This window comes from Hesperophylax consimilis, chromosome 24 (genome assembly GCF_061612785.1).
Source record: "Hesperophylax consimilis isolate HC1 chromosome 24, BYU_Hcon_1.0, whole genome shotgun sequence".
Lineage (NCBI taxonomy): Eukaryota > Metazoa > Arthropoda > Insecta > Trichoptera > Limnephilidae > Hesperophylax > Hesperophylax consimilis.
In genome coordinates, this window is record NC_142859.1 from 21,380,094 (window position 1) to 21,397,838 (window position 17,745).

The window sequence follows — 17,745 nt, forward strand, 5'->3', positions numbered from 1 at the left end:
ATCCTCTGATACCACACAAATTATAACAGTCAACTTTATATTTTACCGTTGCGCACAATTTTAATGAACGTGATTGATCTGGTTTTTTGCAGGTAAACAGCGATTGGGCGCAGGTAGAGGCTATCGAGCTGGAGAACGATGGCAGCGGGCTGGCGTTCGGCATCATCGGCGGACGCAGCACGGGCGTGGTGGTAAAGACCATCCTACCCGGGGGGGTGGCAGATAGGGTGAGTACTACCCACAGTGGATAAATCAGCCAATTTCCTACAATAACTTTAGAAAGCTAACATTGTTATTGTACCTCAATCAACTAACCATTAGACTTTTTGACGAACGTTTTTTAAAGTACAATTTATTCAGTCATTACTTTTATTTGCTTGGGGAGTTTATTTAATAATACTTTTATTTAAATTTATATTTAGTAACTTATGTTAAGAATTTATATACCGACATTAGGTGGATGAGTTGAAATCGCGTATGGGTCCAACCCAGGCGTAGTGTGTTCAACTCCTCGGCTGGCCAAGTCGTCCATCACAACACAAACAACATTTTGCTTCCTGTGATGCTATAAGAAGATTTTCAAATATTTTCAAGTTATTCGTAACTTAGGAATGTTTATCTTTCTTGAAAAAAGGGATATCCTATCAGTCATATAGAAAACAGAAAACTATCATAATGATAATATTTTAAAAAACGTAGAACGACTGACGTTGACCAAATATTCAACATGTTTGACGTACTAGACATACACCAAATATACATAAAACATTACTATTAACACAAATTTTTTTACCAAAAAACATAACAACAAACACACACTAACATTAATACACCAGTTAGACGTGCGTACATACAAAACATAAAAAAACTCCGTCGATAAACACAAGCTTTGCACAAAGACACCACAAATACCAGACAGTAAAAGCATTTAATAATTTTACACTCGACCCAAAAAATGAAGAAACAAAAAAACATTTCAGTTTCAATATTATGACATGAACACAATTGATGCTCGTCGTTTTGACGAACGTTAGCTATCTAGAGTTAAAGAATATAACTTAATAAAATATCACATGTGACAAATTTTTCAGTAGAGCAGCTACAAAGATTTTATAAACTTAGACCGAAAGTAAACATGCTATGGTATATAAACGTTTATTTAATTTTCCATTGATCAAGGACTTGCCATAATTTCAATACTCTAATAAAATAAAAACTTTAAACAAAACCCAAGGTCAAAAGTTTTTGATGCAGTGTGCATTTGTAAACGAGCTTTTATTTAAAAAACTCTTTTAATAGTTTTTACAGGCTTGCAAACTATTGCATAGTTATCTTGTAACGTGCATCTTTTGGCACTATAGGAAGATTGAAACGGCTTTTATCGTGCATCAGCATTTGCAATTCAATCGATCAAATTCATTTTGCATTCGTATAAGCTCATACGGAGGTTCCAATAGACAGGAGCAATCCCTCGTCGCGTGTTTAATTTCCATATAAATATGCTTTGAGTAGATTTTCGCTAATACTCGTAAACTTTATACTTGTGTAGTCATCAAAGCACTTCAATTTTAGCACTCATGAAATTTTGTTGCGGTTGATTTTGTGGAAATAATACACTGGCGGAAAAGCTCAAATGTCTTTGAATTTTCTTTGTAATCATAATACGTTTCAGTCTCATAGGATCGTGGAGTACTAGCATTATTTATTTTTATTCTCGTTTTTTGCTACCGTTTTTTTAACACATGTTATGAAACATTTTAATGCCTTCTAGCATCCAGCTTTGGAGGCCTCAATATTGATGTTTCACTTTTAAAAAATCGGTATGTTGCGGTAATCAATACAAAATCATTGCTTTTAAGCTGACAGAAGAAAAAAATAAAACAGAATACAGATCAAACTTTTATATCTATATATGATTACACACATTATTACACAACTTTATTCACACGTACACTGCACGTACCTTTCCCTTTCTGTGCTGATAAAATCCAAACATTCCGGTACTGTGTAGTCAATACACATCTCAAAATAAGCGATCTAATATCGGAAAAATATGAATATTCTTAGCTAATCGCTTATGTTTATTATATTTTATATCAAAAGTAATAATAATTGTAATTTAATTGCTGAAAACATGAAAAAATCATCGGCAGATGCTAAAAAACGTTCGAGGGGTCCACATCTAACGACGGTCCACGACCGACAGGCTGGCGGCTAGCACACACACAGCTATGCGGTCGTAGGATCGATGGTCTAAATCAAAATACAACTGCGGACGTGTAGATTTCTCATGTTCCCGCATAGCGAACTAAAGCGGGACATCAATAGCGTGTCATTTCCTCGCACACTCTTCGCGTAGCAGTGTCACACGGTTGATTGTATTGGTGTATTTGTTTCCGATTTTTTACAAAAATCTCTGATTTTTAATTGAATTTGAAAACTATGTAAAATTTAATTTTTTAACTAAAGTGCATAAATGTATAACGGAGGACTAACTAAAATATGAACCCAGAAATTATTATATTTATAGAGTTATTAAAGTTATTAGATGAAATGTGTAGTAAATACACACAACAGATAAGGAAAAGTTAAAAAACGGAGAGGCTTAGTGCTAATTGTGGTTCTTATGAAATATTATCACATAAATTCCTAAACTTAACAAATAAACAATCTTGCGGTTGTTGCCATTACTTAAGGTTTCAGTTTTGAACTATTGCAAACTAGTGAGACCCAAAATGGGGGTTATTTTAGGCCCAATTAGGCTTTCCTTGACCAATGGTTTATTCCCCAAGGGGTTGAGAACCTTTTCGCATCGCTCTAAATAATGACCAATTATTACCCGGTGCCTTGTCGTTGTAGGTAATGTAGCTTGGAAAGTTGCGAGAAATAACGTTCTGGACCTATTTTAATACGAAATGGAGGAAACAAAAATTTCCGCAATAATTTAAGTTGAATTTAGGAACCCTTTTTGTCGAAGCAATTTTACCTGAGTGGAAAAAGCTGTTACAAGATTCTACGCATGGTTTTGTCTGAATGTACACGAGCTTTTATTATATTATGTACTTTAAAGCTTTTGTCTCTTTTCAATCAACCTTTTATTTCAATCCATTTGAGCTGTTAATTTATAATAATAATAATTCCGAGCCGAACCCTCTGATATGAATTATTTTCCCATTTTATCTCTGGTGAGTTGACGTGTTGATCTTGTATTGTTTTGTATGTATTTTGCTTATATATTGCACTTGCATAATGTTGATTGACTAGATGATCATTTGTGGAAAAGTGTGTGGAAGGGTTTAGTTTTTCCTGTGGGGAAGATTTAACCCGAACATTAAATCGGAAATTAATAATGTTTATTTCAACTGCACAAAGCGGTGTGTGCAATGCTCTGCCTGCCATAAAAGTGTACATTTAAGTTAATACATAAAAAAACCAAAATAAAAATAAATAAAAAATGAGTTTATTGATGAACACATTAGGACTTTATGGTGGTTTGACTGAAATTCACCATCTCTGGTGTAGAGGCGCTCCCTGCCACTGGGAAACGGCCTGGACAAAAGTGTTGTCCGATCTCTGGTAGCGCTGACTCGTCCAGGCTATTCAGTGGCGCATCAAAGCAGCGAACCCATGCACCCTTCCTGCGGTGAACATCTGTGAGGCGCTGCATCGCCAGGGGAGGCCAAACAGGGACAATTTTTTTTTAATGATTTCAAGCAAGGTTTAACCTTTTCCATCAAAGCCTTTATTTATTCCAGTCCAAGCCAAGCCCTCTTTCACCATATTAATAAACCATTTGTTAAGATTAACAGTTTTCTTCTATCAATTTAATTCTTAAAACATTGATTTGAAAGGTTTTGAACTTGACATAGCCTGTGAACATGTGTTGGTTAATTTTAAAAGCAGAGATCTGATCAGCTAACAGTATTAAATGATTTAATGTTATTATTTGAAAATATTATAGATTAAAACATCATTATGTGCTTGGTCCGTGTAAATGAATGTGTCGGTGAATTTTTCGGAAATGTTTTCATATAAATAGACCTTTAAACTGATTACATGTTATTATGCTAACTACACCCGTACTTCTATTAAATCATTTACCAGGCTCTATTCAAGTGTTTTTTTTCAATTCCATTCAAGCCTTTAGATCATTTTATCCAAGCTTTTACCTAAATAAACAACTGCTCTAAGGCAAATCATAAGAGCCAAATCTGCACCAAACGAAGACAGAATTGAACAAAAGTCGAAAGGCTGTGCCTTCCTGCCTTATGTGCACAATGTGACAGACAGAATTGCCAGGCTATTGAGAAAGGAAAATATAAAGACTGTCTTCGGAACAACAACAAAGATACAGCACTTACTGAGGTCTGCAAAGACTAAGTTTCCTCTGGAAACAGATGGAGTGTATAAACTCAGCTGTTCCGGATGTGACAAGGTCTATGTAGGCCAGACAGAGCGGACTATCTCCAAAAGGATTTCAGAACACTTCAGAGCTTGTAAACTCGGCCACCCTGACAAATCGGCAATTGCCGAGCATTTGATTGACACCGGGCATTACTTTGGATTTGTTCCTGAAATCCTGGGGAGACCCAAAACTTATAGAGCACGGCTGATTACGGAGGCTATTGAAATTCATAAAAATCCCGTAAACATTAATAGAGACGATGGAGCTAAGCTCAATAGTTCTTGGTATCCGGTAATTGATGGTTACACCAGAGCTAAACGAAGAAAACCACTTTAAATAAAAAAAATGATACGTTAATGTTAGCTCAGAGGGTTGGAGCTGGCAACACGGTATCACAACCTCATACATAAGCTCACATTTTAACACAACCTCAAATAACACATCTGCCCTGATGATGGACACTGCAATGCTGTCCGAAACGTTGGCTAAAGAAGGAGTTAGCGCAACACGGCATAACACCCCAAAAACAAATAACAAAAATACTTTTGGCCTTGAAAATCTTAAATCATATTTAACTGCTCTAAGCTTTAAACTTATTCCACAAAAGCTTTAATTTTATTCTATTCAAGTTTTTTTCACTTCACCCTTGTTACTCGTTCTTTTCAAGTAAAACCCCATTCAAGCCTACACCTGACACCATTCAAGCTTTTACCTAATCCATCGAAACTATTACCTCAACTCAACTGCAATGTATGCCATATGTAGCTGGTGCCAATGTGGTGTAGAGGCTGAGTAGGTTTTATTGTAGCGGGTGAAGGTCATACACGATAGTGATACGTGATCTTGTACTGTCATTTATTGGGGAGCTGCTAGAAACAAAAGAGGCACACAACTAACGTGCATCGCCTTTTATAGGATCTTGCAAGCATTCCATCTCGCTTGCACTCATCCACATTCGTACAGACATCACATCACCCAAGCATTACACAATTCCATTCCTTATTTTTTATCGTAATAATCAAGATTTATCCTTGTAACACCCAAGCCATCACCTTATTCCATCCAAGCTTTGTTATCACACTGATGCTTATTATTAGGATGTAACAATGATAAATCTCCATTATTATGAAGAAAAAGCGTGGATGGAATTACTCAAAAGCTTGGGTGAGTTGAAGTTATAATTAGAATGAGTTAGATAAAAACTTGAATGGTGTGATGTGGTCGCTTGAATGGGCTGAGACATATGCTGTAAACTGAGATCTCTGAGACGTTTAATAATATTTGGGTGACTTTTATAGCGCCGTTTTTGTGCAAGATCACCTCAAGGACGCTGTACAAATTTATAACACATTTCTACAGTGATCTATGTTATTACTAACTATTTATAGAGATAATATACAGTACAATACTTACGTGGTAGGTCACTTGAGATTAACACTTAAGTAACATTAACGAATTGTTTATTAGCGAAATTTAGATACAGGATTTAGGACATTATTGGAAAATTGGATATAACTGGACTTTCTCTCAGGAATGGTATATTTAATTGAAGAGTATGACAGCTTAAAAAGGTAAGTTTTGTGATAAAACTACGCATGATCGTGTGAATAGCTTGTAGATTTGAAAATAATGCAAGACTGATGTAAGCGTAATGAGAAGTAACATTAAGAAAGGGACGATTATATGTAAGAGGGAGGTTAAGGGGTTTATCCTACCCCCCCCCCCATCGTCTTCAGTACTGCGTGGGAAAAAAATACAGTTCGTAGATTACATTCCTGAAAAAAACAACAATATTATTTGCACCGTCGCATGTAAATAATTTCTATAATTATATTTACACGCAATTTGGAGGGTGTGTTTGAGCACAACCTCCCTGAAAACCATTTATTGGATAACCAACACCTCTGCCATAGTTCACCCCAAGTGAAAAAACAACAACAACAACATTTAAAACAGTGCGCACGTCAAATAATCGCTCCACAAAAATCGCTCAAATTCATAGTTAAAATCTCACCAAAATCAAACAACCGACGGTTGGTGTTTACCTGTAAAACCAGTGAAGTGATTCATCCAATTTAGTTTAGTCTAAACGGCCTAGTCATTACAATTTTAAGTGATTAAAGTGACAATTTGAAGTGACAGTGACCGGCTTGCAAACTCAATCAAAACCTTTTATTACAACAAATACAAACGGACCTGTGCCCTCACAATTAATATTATAATTATTTATCGATACGTCACAGGCGGTCAGTAGCCTGGTGGTATAAACGTTTCGCCAATACTCTCCGTGGAATACGGGAAGTCAGTTCAAACCCCACAGTTTCCAAAAAAAAAAAAAAAAACTTTGCTGCTTTTTTTTTTCAACCGTATTTTTTTTGTTCTTTTAAATTTAATTTTAATCTGTATTGTAACGTGTAATATTTTTGAAACCCTATTAAAAAAAAATAGAGCATCTAATTAAACAATAAACTTATTTTTAAAAATCCACAATGAGCACCACCAGAGGCAAGACAACCATTCTGGATAGCGAAGATAAAATTATACAGTTCCTAGAAAAAAAAATGGACGTAATGAAAAAAGACATAATGTCTCAAATAGCATATCAAAACACTGAAAACCAAAAAAACATCGATAGCTTAAAAAAAGATATGTCGGAAATTATAGAAAAAAAATTCTCTGCTGAATTAAAAGATGTAAAAAACCTCAAGAACCAGCTGTGCGAACTCACCAAGACCATTGACTTTCTTTCACTAAAAATTGATGACTATGAAGTAGAGAGAAATAAACTCCACAAAAAAATCAAGGAAGTGGAAAAAGAAAACAAAAATTTAAAATCTGTTGTAAATCAATCTCTACAAAATTGCCTTGAAACATCGCTCGAAATCAACGGAATCGAAACTAAAAAAGAAGAAAATCCTAAAATACCTATAGAATCCATCTTTAAAAAAATAGGGTGTGAAGATTTACTAAATAATAATTCCATAATAAACATTTACACCAACTCACTAAAGAAATGTATAACAATAAAGATGGCTACAAAAGAATTGAAAGACAGGATCCTTTCCCAAAAAAAGAAAGCGGGATATTTCTCCGCCAAAGATATAAATCACTCCACCTCGATAAACCCTATCTACATAAATGAAAAGCTGACGCCACAAAACAAGCAATTACTCTGGCTAGCGAGAGCAACAAAATCAATGGCATACCAATATGCGTGGACGAAAAACGGGAACGTCCTTCTCCGTAAAAATAAGGATTCACCAATAATATATGTCAAAGATGCGAGCGACATTCCACTCCAGTAACCGTGCCTCACTTCTACAACTTCTTTGGATACCTCCCGGACTCAATAAAAATGGCCTCCTTAGAAGTATATAGCATCCCGGAAAACCATGAATGCGAAAATTATCAAGACCTAAACGCAATCTTCGAAGACACATCTTTCAATGTACTAAATATGAACATCAGAAGTATTAGGAAACATTTTGATGAGTTCTGTATCCTTTTAAACTCGTTATCTTTCCAAATTGATTTTATATCTCTTACCGAAACGCAAATGCGCGAATGTATCCCTTTCAGCCTACCAAACTATATTTCTTTTTCAATTCCAGCTAGACACACCTCTCATGATGGCATTACCATATTTTATAATGTACATTCTATATCTAATATTAACATTGTCAGCCCAAATTTCAAATATTCAAATGCTGTCCACGCAACCTTTACCTCTCAAGGAAAAAAGTATTCTATTTTGTCAGCTTACCGCTCTCCCTCATTATCCACAAATTTGTTCATACACGAAATTAAAACTTTTATTGACGAACATAGCTCAAATAAATTTGATTTTTCATTTTTAATGGGAGACATTAATATAAATATACAAAACGCAATACTAAATCCATCTGCAAACGAATACTTAAACTTACTGTACACCAAAGGTTACCTATCTTACCTGAACAGTACTACTAGGCCCAATCATCCTAATGATTCATGTCTTGATCACATATTTCTGAAAGCAAAAAAAAATACCCAAATAGATCTGCTACCTTAAAAATTGACATTACAGACCACTATCCCACCTTCTACGGTCATTGCGTTATAAATTCTCCCAGAAACATCGATCCCAATAACCAGCAGGAAATAAAAACAAAAATTAATTACCTTTCACTAGACATATCACTAACAACCGAAACATGGGATTCGGTGCTTTCTAATAACGACCCTAATATGTCTCTAAATAAATTTTATGAAATTATTCAAAACCACATTGAAAGATGTTATGAACAAAGAAAACCACCTAAAAGTAAACATAGACACATAAAACCATGGATCACACGTGGTCTAATAATATCAATACATCATAGAAATAAACTATTCAAATCTTACAAAACTTACGAAAACCATTGCATAACCAACAATGAAACACAAAATTACAGCAAAAGGAACCATTATATTATATATAGAAATTACCTTAATACTCTTATAAAAAAATGCAAACAACAGTACTATTCTGAACAACTCCAAAAAGCACAAAACGACTCACGAAAAACATGGAACATCATAAATGAGATCTCAAACAGGAAACAAAAGGATCACAAAATTCCCCAAAAAATTGTAACCGAACATAATATAATCTTAGAGAATGCTGAAGATATTGCAAACAATTTCAATCACTTTTTCACAAACATTGCATCTACCCTAATAGAAAATAACCCTTCTCTTAGCTTACACTCTCAGAATGTATTCTCAGACTATTTAGAGACTAAAAATTCTACCTCTGAACTATCTGAATTCATGGAAATTACAGAAGTTGAAATCTCAAACCATATTGATAACATAAGCGTTAGGTCTGCAAATGGTCCTGATAACTTAAGTAATGCTACAATTAAATCCATAAAACAACATATAATCAAACCACTACATCATATATTTAACGCATGTATCAGTAAGAGTATTTTCCCGGATTTATTTAAACTTGCGAATATCATTCCAATACACAAATCAGGACCTCGATGTAAAACAGACAACTACAGACCAATCACCTTAACTTCTCAATTGTCCAAGATATTAGAAAAATGTATAAAAAAACGAATCATCGATTTTCTGGAATCTCATGCACTCCTATCAGCTAACCAATATGGCTTTAGAACCAAACTCGGCACTGACGATGCTATATTTAATTTAACCAATAGAATTTATTCTAACCTAGACTCAAATATTAAAACCCTAACAATTTTTTTAGATTTGAAGAAAGCCTTTGACACAGTCAACCATAGTACTCTCTTAAATAAAATATCCAACATTGGAATTAAAAATAAATGTCTCATGCTTTTACAAAATTACATTTCGAATCGACAACAATGTACAAAAATTGGAATGTGTTTGAGCAATTTTCATACAGTAAAACACGGTGTTCCACAAGGGACTGTATTAGGGCCGCTTCTCTTTTTAATCTATATAAATGATTTATGTAACATTGTTATACCTGGTAATATTTTCTCATTTGCTGACGATACTGCAATAACAGTCCAAGGAAATACATGGGAAGACACAACTAATAAGGCTAACAAATGTATTACTATTGTCAAAGAGTGGCTAGATAGAAACCTTCTTACTTTAAATTATGAAAAAACTCTCTGTATTCCTTTCTATAACACACTGAAGTCAGCTCCCAAAACTAATCTTAATTTAAGATTTCATAATGTAAATTGTAACCCTACCGCGTGCACAAACTGTAAAGAGATGAAATCAGGAAAAAATATTAAGTACTTAGGTGTAACCATAGATTCTCAACTAAAATGGACCAGCCATATAGAAAAAACTGTTAACAAACTGAGATATTTAAATTATATTTTTAAAAGAATGTGTAATATAGTTAATATAAAAACCATAAAATTAGTTTATGATGCACTAGTTCATTCATCTATTTCCTATGGAATAATTGGTTGGGGAGGAAGTTACAATAATCATCTCAAACCATTAGAAATTGCCCAAAAATCAATAATTAAGATTATGTACCAGAAAAGTAAATCTTATCCCTCCAAACAATTGTTTAGGGAAACCGATATTTTGGACCTTAGACAAACCTATAGTTTTCAATGTCTTAAATTTATCTACAAGCACCCAAACAATTTTATTAAAAATTCTAATCGTTCCAGTCGAAGATGTGGCGCCTGTGAGTATGTTGTACCCCACTGTAAAACTAGACAGGCCCAGAGACACATTAGTTTTATTGCTCCAAAAATCTATAATTCAGTATGTTCAACCCTTAAAGAGACCACTCGTCAAAATCTTCATTCATATAAAAAATATATCAAAACTTGGCTCAAAACAGCCAAAATAGATATTTTTTTCTTATAAGTTATTAACAAAGCCATTAATTATACTTACAACTAATTAGCTTTAAGAGTAGATATATAATAAAGTCTGCTATGTGTTTGCTGTATCAATTAATACCTGTTGTACCAATTAATATTCATTGAGCACTTAAATATTTTTGGAATTTTAGTAAAAGTAACTGAAATTACGGTAAAATCAATCACCATGTACAATATTTTATTTTTATTTAAACCACTGTTTTAAATATCCACATACAAATAATAATGCCCACGCACAGGCCTCGCCTTTGTGGGATTTTTTTTGTTACTCTCTTTTATTTTTTGTTATTATGTATGTACCTGTATATATATGTATCAAAAAAAATTTTCAATAAAAAAAAAAAAAAAAAAAAAAAAAAAAGTGATTCACTACGTTTGGTGATTTGGCAGGGGTGCCCATGTTCATCGTGTGAAGTGTGTTCAGGAAACCTGCCCACCAGTTTCGTTGCGTTCCAGATTGGGAGAGGTTTGTTTAAGGAGACCCTTGTACCTCTCCGACTGGTCTCTCGATCCACTGCCTTGTGCCGCAATGGGAGGGATATTTTAATATGTCCGTCACTCCTTGACATACTGATCCCTAGATTCCTATTCACTATTGTGAGTAAATCTACCAATGGCTACTGTATATATGTAAAAACAGGAGAACTATGTTGTTAGGCAGATTAAAGTAGGGGATATATGAAGGGATTTATTAATACGTGTCTTAAAGATGCCCCAATTATAAGAATGAGGTAAAACAGATGTTGAAAATCATTGTATTAATTTTACGCAACACAAATTTGAACATTTTTTTTATGCTGACCAGCACTGTAGTCTATGTATATTGCTACAGAATAAGACGCCCCAATAAAGCGTCATCCGGAGAAGCTTGGCATAATCAAGCATTGAATCCTAGTAGTTCACCATGCGTTATATTTCAGCATTTTGCTGACAACGTTACAGATTTTCCCATTTGAATACATCGGAGAGAAATGGGAATGAAGATTATATGCTCCATTGTTTGTTTGTGTTTACGACTTTGACGGATTGGAAAATATACCTGGCAATCTAGTTGATGAAATACATCCATATAAAGATAACACAACCTATTTTCGATGACAATATATATGTACACTCTGGCATTAAATGAAGAACAAATATAACAACAAGGCAACATTTAAATAGTGAGAAGTAAAAATACTAATGATTTTTTATTTTTATTATAGCGACTATTTAAACATTTTACATAGAAAATATGATATTAAATATATGTATAGTAAATTTATTTCTTAGTCCTCCTCACTAGGGTAACCTGTGCTGAGGCGAAGTGGAGTTTTTCATTTCTGTTTTATTATTTTTCTATTTTATTTTATTACGAGTTTTTTCATTAATCTCTTTCAGCCAGATTTATTCTTAATTTGTAATCGGATAACTTATTACTTTCGATTAACGATTTATTTATATTTAAAGTCCGAGTTTATCATTCGGTACACAAACCTATTAATATTGGCAATAAAATATAAATAAAATTAATTATTTTTCTACCTAGTGCAAATATTTATTTATTTTAATGGATAGTTATCGAGCAGATGGTGAAAGACACTCCTACTTGTTTCATAAAAACAGTTAGTCTTAGTTTTAATTCTCACCTCATCACGAAAGTGAGTGCTTCACAGAGTGAATGTAAGTGTAAGTCGTTTTTCCGAAATTAGATAAATCGTCTCTGAGAGTCCCAACCACAGTTTGAATGCCACAGTTAAAATAGAAGGGATAAACCAGACGAACTGAATAATTGATACATATAAAAATTAATGTTTTTTCGTCCACTCATCCGATATGGCTGAAAATTTATAAATTTGTTCTTATTATTGCCAGAATTGGTTTAAATTGTAGAAGTAGTCGAGGACGCTCGAGTTAACGCATTATCTCATTATGTGGATTTCATAATACTATATAAAGTGAATGGTAAAACATGTCGGAGATGTCCAAGGAAGACATGGAATTAAATAATTATGTGTGATAAAAAAAAGACGTAAGAGATGAACGTAGAAATAGGTGCAACGAGAACGTATGACTTGGAAATGAATGGTTGAAGAGTTCAAGGACGCCCGAGGAAAACACGATCAAGTAAAACAAATCCTTACCACAATACAAGAATATTATTTCCATTTTAAAAATGTACACAGTTATCATGTAGGTACTCTAGAATTCACCACCATAAACCATTTAAAAGTCTCCGAGCACCGCCAGGTGCACGTCAGCTATTGATATAATAAAATTGGTTACATGACGAAATTACACAGGCGTGGTTTTCACTTACCAATATTACACTGCCACTTGTGAAAACGAATAATATCACCAAGAACTAACATTGTCGGGGACCGATTTATTCTAATCGATTCGAGTCGAGTCTTACAAAAATTTAGTAAAAAATTCCCGTTCGAACTCGGATATCACTGCTAACAAACCGAGGCGAGGGTTCTTAATTGGACTAAAAAACGTTTGGCCTACAAACCACCACAGGGCTCGTGTTCGCAGTGGATTCATAAGATCAATTTGCAGTAAATCACTGGGAGCCAGAGAGCATTGCTTTTTTTGGTGCCAGACCAAGATTTATGTTGGTGAATGCTTTTGGTGGAATAAAAACTGCGTGGTTGAAAAAGCAATACTCATTTATACACATATTGTTACGTAAATATTTGTTTTGTTGTGACTCGTGAAATCTTTTCAGCACAACAATTCTGTTGACTGAAATAATGGAAACGAAAGCAGCAATAATGTTTTCCAGTTAAATAATACATGCATTTCTTTACTTATTTTACCGGGTTTATACTTATAAACTGTTCACACAAGAGTAAGGTTAACCCAATTTCAAAAATTCTTAACTTGTAAGTAAGTTATTTCACTTTTCGTTCACATTAAATAATAATTTATTCCTAGTGTAATTGCGACATATTCCAGAGTCGTAGCTCTCAGTATCGCCCCGATGAAACATTGCTTAAAATGGCTTTACACATCAGTCTTACTGACGCCGGTTAGCAAGTACAGTTGCGACTGTTATGCGGTATTCATATGAAACAATAAATAAGAACTTTCGAAATAATAAATGAATAGAAAGAAAATTTTAATTAATTTGTATATTTTTTCCAATATTATACTGACAATATTTGAAAAACTTTTTCCATCATAATGATCGGATAATGTTGCTTGCGCAGTAATGGAGGGTTTAGCTGGACAGAGGAATAAAAACAATTATGCCCTTTACAATTTGGGAAGCGGATATAGGTACAGCCGCCCCGGAATTCATTTATTGGAAAACCAACACCTCTACCATAGGTCAGCCCAAGTGGTTCGCTGCGTTTAGTGAATTAGTTGGGGTGCCCAAGTTCATAGGGTGAGGTTCGTCTAGGTCTTGGCAGCGGATTCGTCTGCCTATTTACTGGATCAGTAGAAACTGGTTGAGGTAGACTTCTTAGGTATACTTCTCCAACAGGACTCTTTCAACCCATCACCTAACAAAGCAGTAGAAAGGTAATACCCTCACTCCTGGTAATACTGATTCTATTCACCCCTCATATATGTTTCCTTCAAGTCATATATGTTTCCTTCGCCACGTGCAAGTAACATGGCCGCGGCCATCTGGCATGAGTACGTGGGGTAACACAAGTTGCTACAGTGTGATTGTATTACGTAACAACTTCCTCTCCTTTATTTTCATTACAAAGATGACAATTATGACAACGAAGGAAATAATTTTCCTGAGGGCTTTCTATGTGGAGCTAATGTAAAAAAAACAACAACAAAAAATACCTTACGCATTTTTCCATTTTTTTTTAAATGCATAACTGCATAAAATAACTGCTCCCAACCGTCTGCAGCCAGTGAGACTATAGCATCCCCAATTTGGTTGTTATGCTGAAGGTAATAGATTTTGCTTATGATAGCCTGCGATAAGCGAGCCCTAAGGGTCTGAGACAGAGGCGTGAAATCGTCGGATCACGACAAAAGAAAGATTTTTTTTTTTTTGCTGGATTTTATTTAGGTATTGGAGCCAGGAAGGAGTCTGAAAGGGTCGAGAGGATGCACTGGGTGGCATGAAAGGCTGGGAGGTGACTGGAGAGACTAAGGTAGACTAGGATGAGGTGATTTTGCACAGCGGTGCTGCCATGGTCTGTTATCTATGTGAGGATGTTGTGTTGGCGCTCTTTATTGGCAGCAGACACATGTCAGCGCTATATTAGCGGCGGACACATGCCTGAACGGATGACGAGCCTCGTGCTGGCACAGTTGGTGGACGGGGTAGTCTCTCTCCCTGCAGCAGCTGGTACAGTTCCTTCGCTACCTAGGACTCTCGCAGCAGAGTCTCCATCTTCTGTCTTCATCGAGCGTCACAGCGGTGCTGCCAAGGTTTGTTGTCTATGTGCGGATGTTGTGTCGGCGCTCTTTATTGGCAGCAGCCACATGTCAGCGCTATATTGGCGGCAGACACATGCCTGAAAGAATGACGAACCTCGTGCTGGCACAGTTGGTCTAAATAACAAATGTAGATCCTAGGAAATAATTTGTACAGCGCCATTGAGGTGATTTTTCACAAAAACGGCGCTCTACAAATTATCCAATTATTATTATTATTCATAGAGAGGGGAAGGAGAGTTGGGAGGAGGAAAGTTGGGAAGTACCTGTCTATTAGCTGTAGATCTGGACACCAAACAATGCTAAAAACCATTTCAAGCATCGGTTCAATTTTGAATGGTGGTCTTACACCAGGGCAATACTGAGAGTATCTTCCCCTCTGTAACGTGCCGCAAATATGCATTAAATAGTTTTTAAATGAATACATTGTGAAATAATATAAATTCAACAAACAAAATTTACTAGCGCACGCCGGGATTTGAACCCGCGATCTTCGGCTTGCTAGTCGAGAGCCTTACCCGTCAACCACGGAGACCTTCTATGCTTTTAACTGGTAAATATTATTTTTTTTGTTATTTGTTTTTGGGGTGTTATGCCGTGTTGCGCTAACTCATTCTTTAGCCAACGTTTCGGACAGCATTGCAGTGTCCATCATCAGGGCAGATGTGTTATTTGAGGTTGTGTTAAAATGTGAGCTTATGTATGAGATTGTGATACCGTGCTGCCAGCTCCAACCCTCTGAGCTAACATTAACGTATCATTTTTTATTTAAAGTGGTTTTCTTCGTTTAGCTCTGGTGTAGCCGTCAATTACCGGATACCAAGAACTATTGAGCTTAGCTCCATCGTCTCTATTAATGTTTACGGGATTTTTATGAATTTCAATGGCCTCCGTAATCAGCCGTGCTCTATAACTTTTGGGTCTCCCCAGGATTTCAGGAACAAATCCAAAGTAATGCCCGGTGTCAATAAAATGCTCGGCAATTGCCGATTTGTCAGGGTGGCCAAATAACACATCTGCCCTGATGATGGACACTGAAATGCTGTCCGAAAAGTTGGCCAAAGAAGGAGTTAGCGCAACACGGCATAACACCCCAAAAACAAATAACAAAAATACTTTTGGCCCTGAAAATCTTAAATCATATTTGGTAAATATTGTTGTTTATGTTATTGTTGTTCATGAAAGCAGAAGTAGTACGTGTCTATAAATCATGATTATGCCATTAAAAACGGTTATTGGTATTAGTTTTAAATTGTGTTATTTCTGCTTCAAACAACAATCGAAAATAGTATTAATGTTAATTCGGTTTAAAAATTGTTTTATACATTTTATGATCTTATGACCACGAAACTACGCATATGATCGTCTTTTGAAGGTCAAAGTGTTTATTAATATTAGTTTTTTGATTTCGTGAAAACAAGCCAATAAAATTGTTTCACAAAAAAAATATATTACCCACACGAGGGCACGATCAGAATGTATGGATAAAATGAATAATCTGATAGTATTAATACCCTTGCGTCTGGACGATGTAGGCCCTCTGATTGGTCGAATTCAAATAGTTTGTTTCGCTTAAATCCCGAAAGGGGGTCTGTAGGCAAAATTCTACCACTCTGCCCCTCTGGCGGTATAATAACGAACCAAATGACTGGCGCGTATATTTAAATATGCATCTAACCAACGCAAAATTACTGGACCATTAACAAGCGTTTAATATGAAGATTTCTTCTGGAAGCTTATCACTTTGTAATGACATTATTTATTTTATTAAAACATAAATAACTTTGTTTACATCACTTAATTACATACAACCTCCACATGTTACATGAACGAAGTTCACCTCATCAGGAGTAAGATACAAGTCAAAAATTAAATATAAATTACAATTGGAGAGAAGAAGTGGAAGTAAAAGGGGAGGGGTAAGAGTGGGCGGTAAGAGTGGGCAGAATTAGGAATTACAATATCGTTAGACCGGAAAGACCAGTTGAGTGGGAAAATATTTAAAAGAGGGTTTATAATTTTTTTGTTTATTAATTATATTTGATTTTATATTGACATGTTTTCTTATTTCTAAAATTAAAATTATTTATTTTCAATGCTTTATATCCTGTGTGAAGTATTTTAAGACCTGAAATTTTATCAAGTGTGATCATTATTCAAAATATGATCAAACTCAGATTCACTATTTCCAATTAGCTTCGAGATATTCTTTAGTTCTGACTTCAAAGTTTCTATGGTTCTACATTTGTAAAAGAAATTACACTCATCCCAATCGAGTTTATAAACTTCCGATTTTTTTGTTTGATTATCGATATCTTTATTATTAAGAATATATTTCTTCATTTTGTTAGTAGTGTACCAGGAAAGTTTTTATTTATAATTTTGGAAATATCGTTATCCACAAATAGAATTCTACGCCATTGCTTATATCTATCTTTAGAAATAGGGTAAATTTACCATTTGTAGAGATCATGTTTAATTTTTTATTTAGTATTTCAACTATCAATTTATTGGAATAACCGTTATAAAATGCTTTTGTATTATGAATATATTGTTTTATGGTTATATGCT

At 34.8% G+C, this 17,745-nt stretch overlaps 1 protein-coding gene across 1 annotated transcript in view; it reads left to right on the plus strand.

Annotated features, from left to right (window-relative positions):
* The window catches only part of LOC149412079 (patj homolog), a 96,578-nt gene that overhangs the window by 30,887 nt on the left and 47,946 nt on the right, over positions 1-17,745 (plus strand). The window contains exon 2 of the mRNA XM_089646379.1: positions 93-227. Within this exon, the coding sequence (XP_089502505.1) occupies positions 93-227 (135 nt within the window). The remainder of the gene's footprint in view (positions 1-92; positions 228-17,745) is intronic.